The following is a 19,311-nucleotide window of genomic DNA, read 5'->3' as shown; positions in this document are numbered from 1 at the left end:
CACCCGATCCAATCTTCTGGACGGATGGGGAATGTCCCCATCCATCTGTTTTTAGCAGATCAGATGCCGGCGGGTGTCAGTTGACACATGTCCGCTGACGTCTGCAGCTCCATAGAGAGCAATGCATAGTCTGATCGGGTCCTCCTGAAAAACTGACAAGTAGACTTGATCGGTCCAGCAGTGTGAAAGGAGCCTAATTGTTAATTGCTTTTTCAATCCTGTGTATTGTACTTTAGAAACTAGTTAGCATGGCTTTATTCTACTTATAATAAACTAAAATCTAATTATTGCTAAAGGTTAGTGAACTTTGGACACGATCATTGATCCTGAAGCAGCAATAACCTTGCTAGCTGGTGAGTCCCATAAAAGGCCATAGCATGTCTGATTCCTGCTGAGTTGAAGTCCAATTATCTAAGTGAATATTGTAGTCTATGACCAAGACATAGTATCAATGTCAGCGAGACTATAGAAATGGGAGTGGAGAAGGGGGGAGTACAAAGATGGAGGAAAAGGCAGGAGAGGGTAGGTAAGGGGGGCAGAAGGTTCTCCTTAGGAGGAAGAAGTGAGGACTGAACAGATTACTCAGGTTGCAAGGGTGTGTTTTATATAGGCATGTGTAGACAAAATACTACCAGGGCCTCCATGTAGACCTGAAGATCTCTTCAGTGTTATGTAGAGTAGCAAAGATCTTCTGTTTCCTCGATCTCATTAACCTTTGAAGACCAAAGAGATTTTGTGGGTGGCATATTTTGCTTCCACCGAAGTAGAATGCAAGCCTTCGCTATTTTTAAAAGATGTATGTTTAGAAAGGTTTTGTATTTCCTTAAAGCGGAGATTCACCCTAAATATCAAGTTTGTCTCAATCATAGCAGTACCCATCGTCAAAGCAGAATCCGTCGTGTTTTTTTCAATCTGATTGCTTACCTTGCTAAGCCAGCATCTAGTGTTACTTCCGGGATCCTTCCCCTGCGGGAGTGGGTGTGTATTTTGTTTTCCCTGGCCGTGCGCTATGTCTCCTGGGAGTGATGTATCGAGCCTCCCAGGAGACGCGCTGTACTGAAATCCCGCGTTATCTCGCGGGTCACGGGATGGCAACTGTGTAGTGTTGACGGCGCCGCTCGCCGTCAACACTGCACATTCACCGTATCCCGGAAGCATTTGCTTGTGGGCTTCAGACTGCCCACAAGCAAGATGGAAACGTCCATCCCAAATTTTTATAAACTATCGTTTCCTGCTGAATGACTATGCGGACGGCTAAAGTATTAGGACACGCGAGTGCAGGATTAAATAAGGTAACACCGTCACAATCATTTAATAAAAAAAAAGGCATACCCGCGGAACCCCCGCTTTAAGCCCAACTCCAGGCAAAAACTGATTTTTAGTTCTATACAGAAGGGTTAGAATATCCCTTTTTTTTTTTTTTTTTTTTTTATTGCTATTTGTGTACCTACTGGGAAAATCTACCGTCCTTTCCTGTTCTTTTGATGTGTCATACGGACATGATGGGATACAGTATCTCCTAGGACCTAGATAGAGGCAGAGGTGACCAGAAATATATAGTAAAACCTTGGATTGCGAGCATAATTCATTTTGGAAACATGCTTGTAGTCCAAAGCGGATTTCTCTACAAGAAATAATGGAAACTCAATTTGTTCCACAACCATTTATTCATAAGTACTTCAGTCTATAGTCCATATAAAACAATTCTAGTAATGTGACCAGGTTGTGTAACCATAAAATGTCCATCCACAAAGGGAATAGAAGCAAAATCCAGCAGGAGCTACAGAGTATAAAAGAGAAGAGAGGCGCCTCCAAGTGTAGCAATATAGTTAAATTTAATGAAGGTACAACATTTAGCAACTCACATGGTTGATGATAAAAACAGACACATTCTAAGTATGCAGGGATCCGGGGTAAAGATGTCCACATACACCATCCTCCGCACCGCTGGCTATCACCGCTGTCAGTCTGCAACCGTGACCGGGAAGACTACCCTGCAGTAGAGTAATCTGAAAGCGAGGCTTGAAGTGCTCGTGGAGAACAGCGTGGAATGGATGACGTCGATGGTGGCGAGGAGGTCGGTCTATGTGGACAGCTTTACCCCGGATGCCTGCATACTTAGATATGTATGTTTTACTCATCAACCATGTGACTTGCTAAATGTTGTGCCTTCATTAAATGTAACCCTATTGCTACACTTAGAGGCACCTCTATCTATGTGACGCTACTTGTATATCAAGACATCGCTTGTATATCAAGTCAGATTTTAAAAAAAAATTGCTTCTATTGCAGAACACTCTCAAACAAAGGTACTTTCAATGCAAGGTCTTACCGTACTTTTATTATAGGGTGACCAGACATCCCCGGTTTCCGGGGACAGTCCCCGGATTGAGGACACTGTCCCGGGACCAAGTCTGTCCTCGGGTTTTGTTCCCGGATTGGATCTGAACAGGAGCTGGGGCAATTTCAAAGGCAGTCAGTGCAGAATAAAAAAAAAAAATCTGAATTACACCCCCCCCGCTCCTCTTACTAGCTTAGGGGGGTGTATTTTCCATTATCTGTGCCCCTTTCTGATGATCATGTGCTGGTCGGAGTGGAGGGAATATTTCTTCAGTTTCGGGCACATACCCATTCAGCTCCGCTCGCATGTTCTTCTGCCTTGGCTCAAGTCTCGGCCAGCCGCCTGCCTGCTTATCTCCTTGCCTTCCATGGCGGAGTGATCTTCACCCGGTAGTAGTCGGGGCCCGGAGAGTGAGACTTAAAAGGCTGTGAGGTGGGCGGCGGCGGTGACGGGCAGAGAGTTGCTGATTGCCGCCATTACTAGTAAAAAAAAAAAAATATGTCCCCGGATTTCATTTAAAAAATCTGGTCCCCTTATTTTATTAGGTAAAGTGGAAAGGGGTTAGGACGCCTGTCGAGTTGTCTTTTAATGACATTTTAAAAAGAAAACTATACTCACCTTGGCTCTAGCGACACTGTGTCCCCAAGCTCCCCACATGGCCGCTGACATCTTCTCACGGCCGACTTTCAGGTCTCGATTGGCAAGAAGTGGGTGGCATCACTCCTTCACATGTGTGGGAGTTCAGTCAGATTCGCCATTGCCAAATTTGTATAGTGAGCTGCGTGTGCACGATCCATGTACAGGGGAAGACGGGCAGGCAAGTCATTTTAATGTAGAAGAGACGAAGCATGTCGTCTTCTGCATTAAAATTCCTGCCATTTTTATTTTTGGCCTAAAGTTCCACTTTAAAGCCGTGTTCCACACAAAAGTGGAACTTCCACTCATTTGTCTTCTCTCCCCCTCTGTTACCACAATTGGCACCGTGTGTGTGTGTGTGTGTGTGTGTGTGTGGGGGGGGGGGGGGGACAGCATACTTATCTTTGACGGGTATCTTGTTCCCACTTGCGGGAGTCGGCGCCGCGGCCCATGACGTGGGCCTTCCTCCCTTTTCCCCCAGGCCAGTAGGAGAGAGGAGCCGGGCCTCGCGCATGCGCAGTAAGGTTCCCGGCGTGAAGCCGTAAGGGTACACTGTCAAGTTCTCTTACCCACAATGGTGGCGGCAGCACCTGACAGCTGATGGAAACATCAGCCGGAATGCCGACATAGCTGGACTCCAGGACAGGTAAGTGTCCTATTATTAAAAGCCAGCAGCTGCAGTATGTGTAACTGCTGGCTTTTATGTATTTTTTTTTTTTTGGGCGGACCTCCGCTTTAAATACTTGGTTAGGGCCTGTATGGAATTGTTTCCAATATATTCAGAATAATAAAATGAAGATATATTTTTTAATGTCTTTCTCTGTTCCTGGCAGGGTGGATATAAATCAATGATTTGTTTTTGGAAAATCAAACAAATCAGATTTTTTATTTATTTTTTACTTAAATCATATTTTTTTTTTTTTTTTTTTTTTTTTATCAAATACATTTTAATAAAATGCTTTTGGAGTTAAAATCTATATAAAGATAGTTTTTCTTTTTAAGATGCATTAATAATTTAGCATGAAATTGAGCTTAGTTATGTAGCATGAGGCTGTATATTCTGTTTACATTTTTGGTAAACTTATTCAATGAATGCAAGCTGAGATAACATGCACTGTATTGATGCATTCACACAATTTCACAGTAACCATGAGATAAAACAAAGTTCAAGAATAATCATTTATCCCATTGTTTTGCAAATCTATGTACTATGTATAAACTGTATGATTAAATCGGTTCTGGTATCGCTGTTTTACTAACCTGACAACTTATTACTCTAAATAGAAAACCTTAATTTTGTTTGCAAATTTTAAAGATTCTAATTACCAGCAGGAATGAGTCCTTGCATTTAAAGAGCACCTGTCATTTCACATCCATCATGGTAGCGCCTGTTAGCGGGCACCCACTCACCTGCTGCCACCACGTCGCCTCACCTTGTGTCATGCCGCATCACCAGCCATCCCATTAAAGTGAATGGGACTCTCTGCAAGTCAACAGCCAGTCAGAGGAGGAGCCATTGGGGGACAGAGATGACAGTTGCTCTTTAAAAATTATGATTTAAATGGAGCCTTTTTACTAGTGATTTAAATCTAATCCACCCTGGTTCCTGGTGACAACGTCACCCTCTCATTTCTTGTCCTCTTTCCTATTCTATTCAAACTAGGGTTGTCCCGATACCGATACCAAGAATTTGCCCGAGTACTTGTACTCGGGCAAATGCTCCCGATGCTTCACCCGATACTTGTACAGTCAGCGGTGATCAGTGCGTGGGGAAGTTCCAAGCACCGATCACAGCTGTATAGATTTAAAAGTAATTTCTCCGCTTCTCTCTTCACATCACCCCCCCCCCCCTGCGCGCGGCTTTCAGCTGCTTTAAAAATCAGCAGTGATCGGTGCTTGTAACTCCCCCACACACGATCACCGCTGACTGTCCCGTGTCCTCCTCCAGCTCCCTCCGTTTTGCTGCAGTCTCTCTCTCTCCCTCCCTCCGTGTCCCCCCGTGTTTCTCTCTCCCTCCTTGTATTCCGCCGTGTATCCCTCCATGTATCCCTCCCCTTTCGTGCTCCTCCTCTACCCCCTGGAAATGTCAGGATGGAAAGCGGGGTAGGAGCTGGTAAATCTGTCTCCATACTGTTCCGAATGGACAGTCAGTGATCACTGACTGTCTATTCACATAACTGAAACATCGTAAACTGTGATTACAATGTTTCAGTTTATGAATGAAGAGAAGATGCTGTCTTCTCTACATTCATTTTCAGCGCTGCTGAGAAAGGGACTGGGGAACATGTGTCCCTAGTCCCTTTCTCTGTCTCAAAGGGGAGATGTCAGAGGTCTGTTAAGACCCCTGATATCTCACCAAAGCCCCCCAACAGGGCTGAAAAAATAAAGAATAAAAAAAAATATTGTAGAAAATAAAAAAAACACACTGACATGGTCCACCCCCCCCCCCCCCTAAAAAAAAAGAAAGCAATATAAATAAATTAAAAAATTTAAAACAAATTGTTAAAGCTAAAAAAAATAAAATGAACTACTGACACATGTGCTGCTGTCACATGAGATTTAAAAAAAGTATCGGTATCGGCGAGTACTTGGGGGGGGGGGGGGGGGGAAGTATCGGTACTTGTACTCGGTCCAAAAAAAGTGGTATCGGGACAACCCTAATTCAAACTATTACAAAAAAAAAAGTCTGGGGTAAGGTTGGGCTTAAAATGCGTAATACATTTTTTGGGGAATTGCCTTTTTAACATTTCATATTTTTTGTTGTGCAGAATCTGAAATAAACTATACTAATGAGACGTGTTTTTCTTTCAGTGCCTCGGTGAGGCTGTTCCTCTGCTTAGATGATCCTCCTGGTCCTTTTGATAGTCTAGAAGAGAGCAGGGTGAGTGTTTTTGTAATTAATTTTCATATCGGCTTGTTTATTATCTTCATATGTTACTGCAGGCTTAGGCAGCTATGGCTTCCATGAAATGAAGAAGCATGCTGGGATCTGTGGTTCCAGAGCAGCTAAGAAGCCGCAGGCTGACTAATCCGATGCCTTCTTCTCTTCCGTATAATGCCGCCTTCTCTGCTTTATGATGTTAGAAGTTTTTTCCTTCTTCCAAATTTGACTGAACGTTGCTGTGCACTTAGGCTTTCTGCGAGACGTTAGAAGAAACAAATTACAGACTTCAAAGGGATCTTGCCGAGAAGCAGAAAGAGCTGGAAGCCATGAAGAAGCTGTTAAATGAGAAACAGCTGCATATACAGACCCTGGAAAGCCAGATTCAGTGAGTATTTCTTATTAAAGTGCGACGTCTGAGGACATTTCCTGGCTACAATTTCATTGCTCTGCGTGCTCTTTACTTCTAAATTATTGGAGTTATTTTCACATTCTGGAAGGAATTGCCTCATTTTTGTCTTTTAGCTCTCTGTAATTCTCGGCACTATTGGTGTTTGCAGCCTCTGTAGGTCACCAGATGGTCATACACCTGGGATAGGAAGCACTTTATTGCGGTCTGAATGTGGCCCTAAATAGAAGCAACATTTGTGTTACTGTTAGCCACACTTGTGTCTGGGAACAGATGGACTGCAAACATTTTAGGAGTGAAAAGTCTGTTAGTCTTAAAGTCTTGGAACCTAAATCCGTCACATTCTTTGCTACATATGAGCTCAAGATGTTGGGCATCACTGCCCTGGGATTAGTACCGTGTATACTCGAGTATAAGCCGAGGCACCTAATTTTACCACAAAAAAATGGGAAAATGTATTGACGCGAGTAAAGACTTAGGGTGAGAAATGCATCAGCCACTGTAAGCAGAAAAGAGGGTCAACAATACCCATTTGCACACCTCACTGTGCCCATTGCCACCTCACTGTGCCCATTGCCACCTCACTGTGCCCATTGCAGCGTACCTGATAATCCTGACAGGCTGCGCTGCGGGCGTCCATTTTTTAAAACTCGTGGCTTCCTCCTGGTCCCGTCCCATTTTGTGATAGGCGTTTGACACTGTGTTCAGTGTTCTGCCTATCACGGACGTTATTTTATCCTTGGACAAGAGACAGTCCGTGATAGGTGGAACACTGAACACAGTGTCAAACGCCTATCACAATATGGGACGGGACCAGGAGGAAGCCACGAGTTTTAAAAAATGGACACCGAAGCTACACTGACTTAAGTATAAGCAGAGAGGGGTATTTTTAGCCCCAAAAGGGCTGAAAAACTCGGCTTATACTTGAGTATATACGGTACACGGTCCAAAAGTAAATGAATTGCAGCTTCTTACTAAATGATTCTATGAAGTATGTGACCACACTCCATAGAATCGCTCTCCCCGGCCTTGTGTGCTGGCTCTCTGCCATGTTCAAGACCCAAGGGTTTTGACGAAGCACAATGTACGTGTGAAATGTCATCACCCCATGGTCCCTTGTTATAGTCCTGGTGGCAGTCTTTCAATATACCTGTTGGACGGATGTTGGTGTGCAGCTATTTTTTCTACTTGGTCTACAAAGAAAATTACAAGTGCTACACTACAACAGTGGTCATCAACCCTGTCCTCAGGGCCCACTAACAGGCCAGATTTTATGTATTACCTTGGGGAGATGCAGACTAGAATACTGCAATCACTGAGCAGCAAATGATATCAGCTGTGATGTATTTCAGTTATCTTGCAAACCTGGCCTGTTAGTGGGCCCTGAGGACAGGGTTGATGACCACTGCACTACAAGATATACAATTCCACTGTAACTTTTATTGTACTACATAATCATATATGTAGGCTCAACCCATGGAGAAAGAAAAAAAAGTCCTGGATGGCCACACACCATAGAAGGAATTTGTATTAATCATGTAAAATCCAATACAGTTAATTCATGTGTAGAAAAAGCAGCTAACGCGTTTCACGCCATATATTGGCGCTTATTCGTGGCTAGGCTCAACCCACCTGGGCTTCTCCCGCTGGTGCCCTATGTGTTGTCTGTTGGCCTCATGCCACCCTTGGATACCTACTGTGTACCACTTGGACCAAAGCATTTACTTCTGGGAGCAGGATCACTGCCTTGTTGAAGTGTTACTAAACCCACAATAGTAAAATCATCCCCAATACATCTCCTGATAGAATGGAGCCTTGGGTGTACTCTGCACATGGTCAGTTTGGTGTGTATTGCTAAAGAGTTTTTTTTTTCTTGGGCAGGTGCTCAGCACAGGGCCAATCAGCACTGTTCAGACAGAGGGGTTCTGCAGCTTCTTAGGACAGTCAGAGGAGAATGAAAACTACATATAGGCAAATCCAGCTGTAATAATCATCACATCCCCTAGTTGTGTAGAAAAAATGGTTAAGTAGAAGCGTTGGAGAGGTGAATGGAAACCCATCCTACAAGCTTTAACCAGACACTAATAGAAGTCACAAGACTGCTCTAACTGCTGATGAGAAAAGGTATTCAGCAGTTTATATTTACTAAAATAACTGCATTTTCATGTTCTGTGTAGACAAAAGGGAGAGAAAAACAGCGCCTCTAAGTGCAACATGCACAGACCATTTATTCAATCATTAAGAGTGTAAATTGGCTACTCACAAGATAAAAGGTAAGCACATTGAATCTATTTATCCATTTGTGAGTAGCCAATTTACACGCTTACTATTTTAATAAATGGTCTGTGCATGTTGCACTTAGAGGCGCTGTGGTTTTTTCCCTCCCTCTTCTCTGCCATAGTTTTGCTTCTACTGTAGCTCGACAAACCCGGGCGCCAGGTTGCAATTGCGACTATAATTAGCGACCTGGGGCTGCACAGCTGGGGTACCCTGTCTCCGTGCGCACCGGACGGTAATTGAGGCCGCGCATTTGCGGCCTTCTGCAGTCCTATGGTTCCTTCTGGAATCTGGCGCCCTATTGTGGTGGCCGTTGGTATGGCAAGACAGCCAGCAATGCTAATGGAGCTTCCCTGCCTGTTTCCATCTCCTTCCCTTTTTACTTAGAAGTTAGAACCCCAAAACATTATATATATTTTTTATTCTAACACCCTAGAGAATAAAATGGCGGTCGTTGCAATACTTTCTGTCACACCGTATTTGCGCAGCGGTCTTACAAGCGCACTTTTTGGGGAAAAAATATGAAAAAATAAGACAACAGTAAAGTTAGCCCAATTTATTTTATATTGTGAAAGATAATGTTACGCCGAGTAAATTGATGCGCAATATGTCACTCTTCAAAATTGCGTCCGCTCGTGGAATGGCGACAAACCTTTACCCTTTAAAATCTCTATAGGCAACGTTTAAAAAATTCTACAGGTTGCATGTTTTGAGTTACAGAGGAGGTCTAGGGCTAGAATTATTGCACTCGCTCTACCAATTGCGCCGATACCTCACGTGTTGTTTTGAACACCGCTTTCATATGCGGGCGCTACTCAAGTATGCGTTCGCTTTTGCACGCAAGCTCAGCGGGACAGGGCGCGTTCCTGGCTCCTAACTTTTTTAGCTGGCTACTAGATTCCAAGCAAATTTGTCAAGCCCTGGGCTCTCCTACACTGGCTGCCCATAGGTTTTGCTCATGGACCTACTCATCTGCTTAAAGTGGTTGTAAACCCACTCTGACATGTTTTACCTACAGGTAAGCCTAGATTAAGGCTTACCTGTAGGTGTTTGCAATATCTCCTAAACCAACACGGTTTAGGAGATATTTGCCACAAAGAATGCAACATCGTTGCACCGTAGACAACGGCGCAGGCGCACTGAGAATGACCGTTTTATCAGTATATAATGCCAGCTTTGACAGCTCCCGCGCGGAGTGATGTCATCGGCGCTCCGGCCAATCAGAGCGCTGATACCCAGAAGTAACCTTTCCGGAGCGATGTCTGTGGCCGGAGGGGGAGGGCAGGACGGCTTCGGGGGCTTCGATCTAAGGTAAGTAATGCATAATGAGCTAGTGCGCTATTCATACTAGCAAATTGTGGCTTTTGTCTTGCAGGTTTTTTTTTATCTATTTTTGGGTTTACAACCTTTTTAAGGACTATATTCACTTATGGACAATATTTTTTCTTAAATTGCTTGTTTTTATAATTATTTTCTCTTTCACTATATAGTGGTGTTTTATTTGATCTCAGTATCCTATACATTCTTAAAGTGGTTGTAAACCCACATCGAAAAAAGAGACCTGTAAGACAAAGGCATAATGAGCTAGTATGCATGGCATACTAGCTCATTAGGCAATACTCACCTGAGATCGAAGTCCCCTCTGCGGTGCCCGTACACAGCACCGGCCGGCAACATCGCTCCCGGAGTTACTTCCGGGTATCGCGGCTCCGGCGCTGTGATTGGCCGGAGCCGTCATGACGTCACTCCTGTGCATGCATGTGGGAGCCACCGGTAACGGCACGCTCGCTGAAACAACGGCAAGTACGTTTTTTCTGTCATGTTCTGTGTACTCTGGGAGACCAGATATAGTGAATGCAGGGTTTAGTAACACTTTAAGGGATGTGCTGCCAGTGATTTCCAGTAGCAAATTAGTCCCGTGCAGAAGTTCCCCAGTCTTAACACTTGAAGTAGAGGAGGGAGGTGCTTTGTAGTTTGCACCAACTACGAGTTCTTAACTGAAAGTATATATTCACTATAAGTGCATGTATGAATTGAGTGTAGGTGAAGCCTAGTATTATCACTATTGACAAGTGTGGTGTTTTGTAGATCGCATAATCAAATTTATAATTTAAATAAAACCACACCACTGGCCTGGTAATATTGTAGCGCCGCATCATCATTTAATTAGTCATGTCTCAACCTTACGGTAGATCATTGGATGATGGGTACTGTTACAGTATATATTTACTTTATAATTTCATAGTGCAAAATTACCTCTAATATATGTTTATAAAAAAAAAACCTGAATGGACGCAGGTGTAAATGGATGATCATCTGTTTACTCATAGGAATACTTTGCTGTTCATTTTTCATCTGTCAATGATTGCACATAATAATCAGTATATATAATACTTCAGTATATATAATACTTCAGTATATGTAATACTACAGAGCAGAGTTTCTCAACTCCAGTCCTCAAGGCGCCCCAACAGGTCATGTTTTCAGGTTTTCCCTCAGATGAAATGGCTGTGGTAATTACTAAGGCAGTGAAACTGATCAAATCACCTGTGAAAAAGAATGAAAAGCCTGAAAACATGACCTGTTGGGGCGCCTTGAGGACTGGAGTTGAGAAACACTGCTACAGAGGACTGTCCGAGGGCATGGACATCCTTCAGAAGATACTCAGAATGGATGTGCTACCAGAGCGATTACAGACTGGGGAACTTGTGCAGGAGATAGAGACCACTGGCCTGATAATATTATAGTGCCACACCATCCATTTCATAATTTTTTTTTTAATATACAGCACAAGTCTATTTTTTGTGTTCCATTTAAAAAACAGAAGCAAACCAAAATGGATGTCAACAGTCCATTTTTGCATTGGTTGTTGAGCTGGCGCCCACCAGTGTTCTAGCAACCAGTGACTGGTTCTTGCTGTCAGCAGGAGATTCCCTGCTTTCAGAATGTAAACAAAAGAGCCATTCATGGAGAATGCCCCACTGACAGCAAGTATGAGTCATGGTTGTTAACCTCTTCCCACCGATGTGGCATCTATCGGGTGGGCTTTAACATAGAGAGGCCACATGTGTCCCTGTGTAAACACTTTTCTGTGCTGAGAACACATGCTCCCAATGCATACTTGCAATCGGGAACTTTACGATCATGTGACAGCCAATCACAGCAGTCACATGACCTCAAGACCTAAAAAACGCTATATCAAAAACGTTGAAAATCTCACAGCAAAGCTACTGGCGGTTTTCTTGTTCAATGTTTTTATTGGTATAGAAAGAAAAGGTTAACAAAATGGTACAGAATCAGTCTCAGAATACACAGAGAATAAAATCACGCCATTTGTGTGGGGACGCAGCCCCTATTGATTTGGTGAGGAAGATCTTTAACTGGCACATAACCTGCGGTAGCTGTTGCATAACGCTATGCAGAAAGATGTGGTTGTTCTGAACTGTTTAACTTGAATGAACAAGGGAAGCAGGGAAGGGAGGCACCCCCTTCTGGCATATAAGCATATTTGTGTTGCTGTTTGAACTAATTGCCAAAGAACAACCTGTACAATTTGTGGTATTTAGGTAGCAGTATGTAGGTGGACAGTTTGGGAGAACAACTTAGGCTATTTTTAGAGAGAATGTGCGGAGTAAAGATTGTGTAGCGATGGGTGGAGCTGACTTTTTATGCATGCTCTTGTATGGATGCGTTGTCTTTGGTTGGGGTAATCAGTGTTGGACTAAGACTGTGTCATCTGAAGAAGGAGGGAATGGAGGTAAGGAAAGAGAGAAAAAGGTGGTAGGGGGGCTGAGAGGAGAGGGGGGTGGTGGATATGAAGATAGGTCCCAGGGGGTGTAGTAGTAGAGGGGCTTAGGGGTTTTCACTTGGTGGTCCCTAGTGACGTGAGTAAGGGAGATTATGGGGACAGCAGTGATTGGTCGAAATTGGGTGGGAGATGGTGATCCACCCATGGTTTTCATAGGGTTTGTTTTTTGTGATGCTAAGGTGTGGAGATTTCCAGGCCTTTGCGATGGTTTGTTTTGCCGCGGTAGTAACCTATAAGAGGTGTTTAAATTGTGGGCGGATCACTTCCGGGGGCTTTTTATTAAGTAGGGTTGTGGCAGGGTTAGGCTCTTTGACCAATTTTGGAAAACTTCTGTCCAGAATGTTTGGGCAAGTGGGCAGGTCCACCAGATGTGGAGATGTGTACCAGCCTCTGGGCAGCCCCAAAAGCAGTTGGGAGGGTAGGTGGGGTGGAATTTGGTGATCCGGGCAGGCAGGGACCAGATACCAGTGCATAAGAACCTTATAGTTTGTTTTCAACGCCACTATATTCTGTGACGCTGACTTGGTAGCTTCCCAGATCTCCGTCTAAACATTGGTGTCAAGATGGAGTCCCAGATCTCTCTCCCACTTGGTTGCATAGGGTAGGAGAGGAAGAGTCCATAAATTGGGAATATATGCTGGAGATTAAGCCACGAGCATGGGGGTCTGTTTTACATATGCATTTGAATGTTGACATGGTGGGTAGGGATGTGTTTTCCTGGAGGCAGGAGGCAAAGAAATTATTAATTTTGGAGATATCAGAAAATTTTCGAGTTGGGGATATCACGGGATTCACACAGGGTCAGAAATAACTGGAAATTCATCAGGAGTTGTAAAATTGTGGGCCCGAATAAGGTTAGCAGAAGACCACCTGTGGAATGAAGAGGGGGAGGTCCAGGCTGGATAGAAGGCTGGGCTACGGAGGAATGACACGAATGGATTATGTGGAGATTGGAGGCCATACCTATTTTTAAGTCTATCCCAGATCGTTAAGGAGTCACAGGTTATCGGGTTTCTTGGTGATCTGGGGTCTCTTGGGTGGAGCCACAGTAAGTTGGCTACCGATAGGGGATTACAATCTGCCGACTCCAGTGCCACCCACAAGGGTATTTCCTATGTCGCGTGATATTTGGGGAGTTGAGCCAGGTGCGTGGCTTGGTAAAATTGGGGCGTCCTGGGCCTCCTTTCAGTTTGGATAAGTATAGAATTTGCCTTGTGATTACAAGGTTTGAACTGCCCCAAACATAGTTGAACATATGACGTTACAGGATTCTTAAAAAGTGGGATGGGACTGGGGTCGGTAAGACTCGAAAAAGATACAGTATTTTCGGCAAGATTGCCATTTTGGTAACAGCGATGCGGCCCATCCACGCCAGGGGGAGTACGGACAACGAGGACATGAGATTGGTTAAGTGGGTCAAAATCACTGGGTAGTAGGTGGAATACGATGCATTAGAGTCTGAGGTCAAGTTGATTCCTTTAGCTTTAGACTTCTGGGGGTTCACAATTAAGCCAGAAATTAGCGCAAATTGGGGGGAGGATAGAAAGAGAAATATGTTGTCCACGAATAGACAGAGTTTGTGGTGGTGGCCCCCTAGCTCTACTCATTTGATATCAGGATTGGAATGGATTCGTTGGGCTAAGGGCTCGATAGCTAGGGCGAAAACAAGTGGGGATAGGGGGCATCTTGTCCCTCGTTTTATGGGAAAAGGGTCAGACTTCTATCCTGTGTACTTAAGATGGCCTGTAGGGAAGGTGTATAAAGAGGATATGCAGGCTAAAGCCCTGTACACACGATCGGTTTGTCTGATGAAAATGGACCATTTTCATCAGACAAACCGATCGTGTGTGGGCCCCATCGGTTTGTTTTCCATCAGTGAAAAAAAATATACCATGTTTTAAAATGTTCCTATGGATAAAAAAACGATAGAAAAAAAGATCGTCTTTGTGGAAGTCCATCGGTCAAAAATCCACGCATGCTCGGAAGCATTGAACTTCATTTTTCTCAGCACGTCGTAGTGTTTTATGTCACCGCGTTTGGACACTGTCGGATTTTTGACCGATGGTGTGTAGGCAAAACTGATCAAAGTCAGCTTCATCGGATATCCGCCGAAAAAAAATCCATCAGATTAGATTCCATCAGATATCCTATCGTGTGATCAGATATCCTATCGTGTGATCAGATATCCGATCGTGTGATCAGATATCCGATCGTGTGATCAGATATCCGATCGTGTGATCAGATATCCGATCGTGTGATCAGATATCCGATCGTGTGTACAGGGCTTAAGAAGTGCAGCCCAAAACCCCAACGTCGAAGTACAAACTGTAAGTAGGGCCAGGAGAGGGTGTCAAATGCTTTTTTAATGTCCAATGAGCTACTTGCGTTTTTATAACTTTAACGCCCAGTGTGCGTGAGGCCTAATGCCCACCTCCGCTTCCCGACATTTAGAAGCTTATAAAGGGGCCTGGAGGCGGCAACGGGAAGGGTTAAGGACACCAGCAGGCAAGTGTGAACTGACAAGTTGACAAGAAGCTCGCTGATAGGAGAGTACAGTGATCAGAGAGATGAGGTCATCAGTCTGTTGCTGTACTTTTAATGTCCAATCACATGCCGGGGTGGGAGATGACATCACTGCATTCCTGTAACTGAGGAAGTGGTGTCATTCTCCTGGTTGTACGGTGTAAAGCTCAAGACTTGATGCGCAAAAACACAAATCCTTTAGCAAAAACAGTTCCCATATATGTATCCTCTGTGTACTTGGCTTTTTCCCTGGAGTCCAGCTGTAACATCCTTAGTAAAAAAAATCAAATCTGATTCTTTGTAGGGAAATGAGTATGGGACACAGTACGGCACGTAGACCTTCCAGAGAGGAGAGCGAATGCAGTGGTGAGGTGGAGTCCTCCGCCATTGAAGCCGATCAAGCTGCTTCTACAGAGAATGGGTAAGTAATACTTGTGTTGGGTTTTCTCCTTTGTGAAAATGGAGCAGAACTGTCTGAAGTCTAGAAAATGGGCAGAAAATAATATGCATGCCTGCAGCAGATGCATGCCCATTGTTGCCTATGGCTTCTGTGGAACTGTATAAACAGATGTGCAACAGTAACTACATCCTTAGAATTTGTGTTTTTTGTTTTTTTTTTATGTGAAAAAGTTAGAAAGAATGGGCTCAGAGAGCAGAATGTGATAATGGCACAATAACGGCGCTGATGAGGCGGTGCTGATAGGTGGCACTGGTGGACACTGAAGAGGCTGCACTGATAGGTGGCAATGGTGGGCACTGTTGGGACTGCACTGATTATCAGTGCTGATGTCCCTTTAACACAAGCCAGTAATAAGCTTGTGTTTACATCCATGATCAGCTGTCATTGAACACAGCTGCTCACATGGTAGAGGGCTGCTGTGATTTTCCCTTTACCCCGATCTTTTGTTAAGCTGTGATTGACAGAAGCAGGGGCCAATTGCTTCCACTGCTGTATGAGCCAATAAGAGACCTGGGAGAGCTGCTTCTCTTGTGCACATCGCTGGTTCAAGATCAGACTCAAGTAAGTATAAGGGGGGCTGCACCCAGAAGGCATTAACCACTTCAATACAGGGCACTTTCACCCCCTTCCTGCCCAGGCCAGGTATGTTTTCTCCTTCACTGATGAGGCGGCACTGATGAAGTGACACTGATGGCCTCTGATGAGCCCTGATGATGAGGCACTAATATGCAGCAGTGATGGGCAATGATGGCCCTGATAGGCAACACTGATGAAGAAGGCACTAATTGTCATTCCTGGTGGGCACAGATTGTCACTCTAGGTGGGCACTTGTGGGCACCGCAATGGATCTGCACTGTTGATCAATGCACAATGGATCTGCACTGTCAGGAGAGCCACTTATCGGCTCTCCTCTACTCGTGCCCTGTCAGCATGAATAGAGGAATAGCCTATAACAGCACTTCCTGGTTACAATTTTATTAGCTGTGATTGGACACCGCTGATCAGGTTTTATATATATATATATATATATATATATATATATATATATATATATATATATATACACACACACACACGAATACACCACTCAAATTTTTGTAAATATTTGTATTATCTTTTCATGTGACAACACTGAAGAAATTACACTTTGCTACAATGTAAAGTAGTGAGTGTACAGCTTGTATAACAGTGTAAATTTGCTGTCCTCTCAAAATAACTCAACACACAGCCATTATTGTCTAAACCGTTGGCCACAAAGTAAGTACACCCCTAAGTGAAAATGTCCAAAGTGTCAATATGTTGACATTAGGTGCCATGTTGAACTTCCAGTGACCAGTATGAGAGAGTGATAACACCAAATTTAACACACCCGCTCCCCATTCATACCTGAGACCTTGTAACACTAACGAGTCGCATGACAGCGGGGAGGGAAAATGGCTAATTGGGCCCAATTGGACATTTTCACTTAGGGGTGTACTCACTTTTGTTGCCAGCGGTTTAGACATTAAAGGCTGTGTGTTGAGTTATTTTGAGAGGACAGCACATTTACACTGTTATACAAGCTGTATACTCACATTGTAGCAAAGTGTCATTTCTTCAGTGTTGTCACATGAAAAGATATAATAAAATATTTACTAAAATGTGAGGGGTGTACTCACTTTTGTGAGATACTGTGTGTGTATGTATATTATATATAATTTGTATTTTTATTTTTTATTAGGGCTGTTACTGATTACAATTTTCGTGTTTGACTAATCGATTCATTTCGATTAATTATAGCGCACATACATTTTTCGGATCACCACCATATATAGTCCCCCACTGTATTAGCCACAGACATGTCCCCCACTGTATTAGCCGCAGACATGTCCCCCACTGTAATAGCCGCAGACATGTCCCCCACTGTAATAGCCACAGACATGTCCCCCACTGTAATAGCCACAGACATGTCCCCCACTGTAATATGGTCCACATCTCCCCCACTGTACAGGAAGATTAGTGCTTGCTTAGTCTTACCAGAGAAGCCGGCCGAACACGAGCAGTTGAGGCCGGGTGATGATGTCAGCGCGCTGCTCTAGGCTCACCTAGGCCGCCGCCGGGTGGACCAAGATGGCCGCCGCTCCGGGAGCTAGGCCAAAGCCGCGGCCTTTCCTATGGCCGAGGCAGCAGCAGAGCTCCGGATCACATGGTGTGCCGATCTGCATATGGTGACCCGTTCGGATCATGGGTTCATTTAAGATCCGTCGCACCACTAGTACCGATCAAAAGAATTTTGATCGATCAAAAAAAATAACGATTAATCGGGGAATTAATCTTTAATTTCCACAGCCCTATTTTTTATTATAAATGTTTCCTAAAGTTTATGGATAAAATGCTGAATGCTGTAGAGTTTTATCCTTTTTTTTACAAAATAGCTACAGAGCAATTATTACATTGTTGGATCCATTTTATTGATATTTAGTTTGTTTACATCTAGCCCTGATGTTTGTTGTTTTCTTATTTCCCAGCTCTTTTAGAGACAGCCATGAGAACTGCTGGAATGAGTCTTCCCATGGAGAGCCTCCCCCAGAGATTGAAGTTGCTGAGGTTGCAGATCCAGATGAAGACATCTAATGTGCCTATATATACAATGGACGAGTTCTGCTCCTCCTAGGTGTCTATGTGCCATCCAGTGACGTAGTGGAGCCTTTAACTCACTAATGCGGGATGTTTACACGCACAGATAACACTAAACAGGAAAGTGCCGTCTTTGCTGCTATGTGGCCAGCCAATTGAAGTTTGCTCTACAATCCGGGGACGTGAGGTGACTTGCACCTTCGATTCCTGCACATTAATGATACATTTCTGTCTCGCTGTGTCTGTGGGACTGGCCTTGTTTCAAGCACTTTTGTTGAAGTCCACATTAATCTCATCAGTGCCACACGGGCCTCTTCTGCTTTGCCAAGTTTGCTTCCTGCTTGCTTTCTTTTTCCACACAAAGAATCGCTTGTTTCCTGCTGTGGACATTGCCAATCATGTTATTTTAATCAGCGACGGCTCAGAGAGGGAGATTTTGTAGTAACTGAGCAACAACATAGGAGTGCAGGTTGTTCTATTCTTAGAGCGCTGTGACTCGGGTGACTCTGCTGTGCTGGCAGCACACCTGACCTCCAGCAGTGCCCTCCGAGATTTATGGCACGTTTCCATGAAGACCTGAAACCTTTGTGTACATTGGTGCCTGAGGAAGAACTACAATCTAAGGGATCTTTAAATGGCTGCTTTTTAGATTGTTAGAGAGCCTGTCGTGAACGGAGATGGAATTAAATACTGTTTATGACGATTTATGTTTAAAATATGAACTGCTCTTACCCAGCGTTTTGGTCTTCTAATCGCTTGTCATGATCCACTTGCAATGCAATCGTGTGTCCCAATTCTCAGAGAAGAGCTATAAGCTGTGTCATAAGATCACATTGATCTGTAGAACTGCGCCATGGGGACTGACCATTGAGGTGAGATCACAACATATTTAAAGATGCACTATAGTACCAAAAGTATTGGGACACCTGCCTTTACACACACATTAACGTTAATGGCATCCCAGTGTTGATAAGGTTTAATATTGAGTTGGTCCACCCTTTTTATCTATAACAGCTTCAACTCTTCTGGGAAGGCTGTCCACAAGGTTTAGGAGTGTGTCTATGGGAATGTTTGACCATTCTTCCAGAAGTGCATTTGTGAGATCAGGCACTGATGTTGGACGAGAAGACCTGGCTAGCGGTCTCCACTTTAATTCATCCCAAAGGTGTTCTATCAGGTTGAGGTCAGGACTCTGTGCAGGCCAGACAAGTTCCTCCACCCCAAACTCGCTCATCCATGTCTTTATGGACCTTGCTTTGTGCACTGGTGCGCAGTCATGTTGGGACAAGAAGGGGCCGTCCCCAAACTGTTCCCACAAAGTTGGGAGCATGAAATTGTCCAAAATTCCCTCCCCTAAATG

General features: G+C 44.0%; 1 protein-coding gene across 2 annotated transcripts in view; it reads left to right on the top strand.

Moving 5' to 3' along the window:
• The window catches only part of SNX16 (sorting nexin 16), a 59,655-nt gene extending 40,723 nt beyond the window's left edge, over nt 1–18,932 (top strand). The window contains exons 5-8 of one of the 2 annotated variants that reach the window (XM_040354516.1): nt 5,789–5,858; nt 6,110–6,246; nt 15,180–15,296; nt 17,843–18,932. In XM_040354516.1, the coding sequence (XP_040210450.1) occupies nt 5,789–5,858; nt 6,110–6,246; nt 15,180–15,296; nt 17,843–17,948 (430 nt within the window). In that variant the 3' untranslated portion in view covers nt 17,949–18,932. The remainder of the gene's footprint in view (nt 1–5,788; nt 5,859–6,109; nt 6,247–15,179; nt 15,297–17,842) is intronic. The other variant, XM_040354517.1, reaches the window with a different exon arrangement.
• The last annotated feature ends 379 nt before the right edge of the window (nt 18,933–19,311 follow it).

This window comes from Rana temporaria, chromosome 5 (genome assembly GCF_905171775.1).
Source record: "Rana temporaria chromosome 5, aRanTem1.1, whole genome shotgun sequence".
Taxonomy (NCBI): domain Eukaryota; kingdom Metazoa; phylum Chordata; class Amphibia; order Anura; family Ranidae; genus Rana; species Rana temporaria.
Note: the sequence above shows the minus strand (reverse complement) of the source record. Positions and strands in the feature narration are given on the sequence as shown.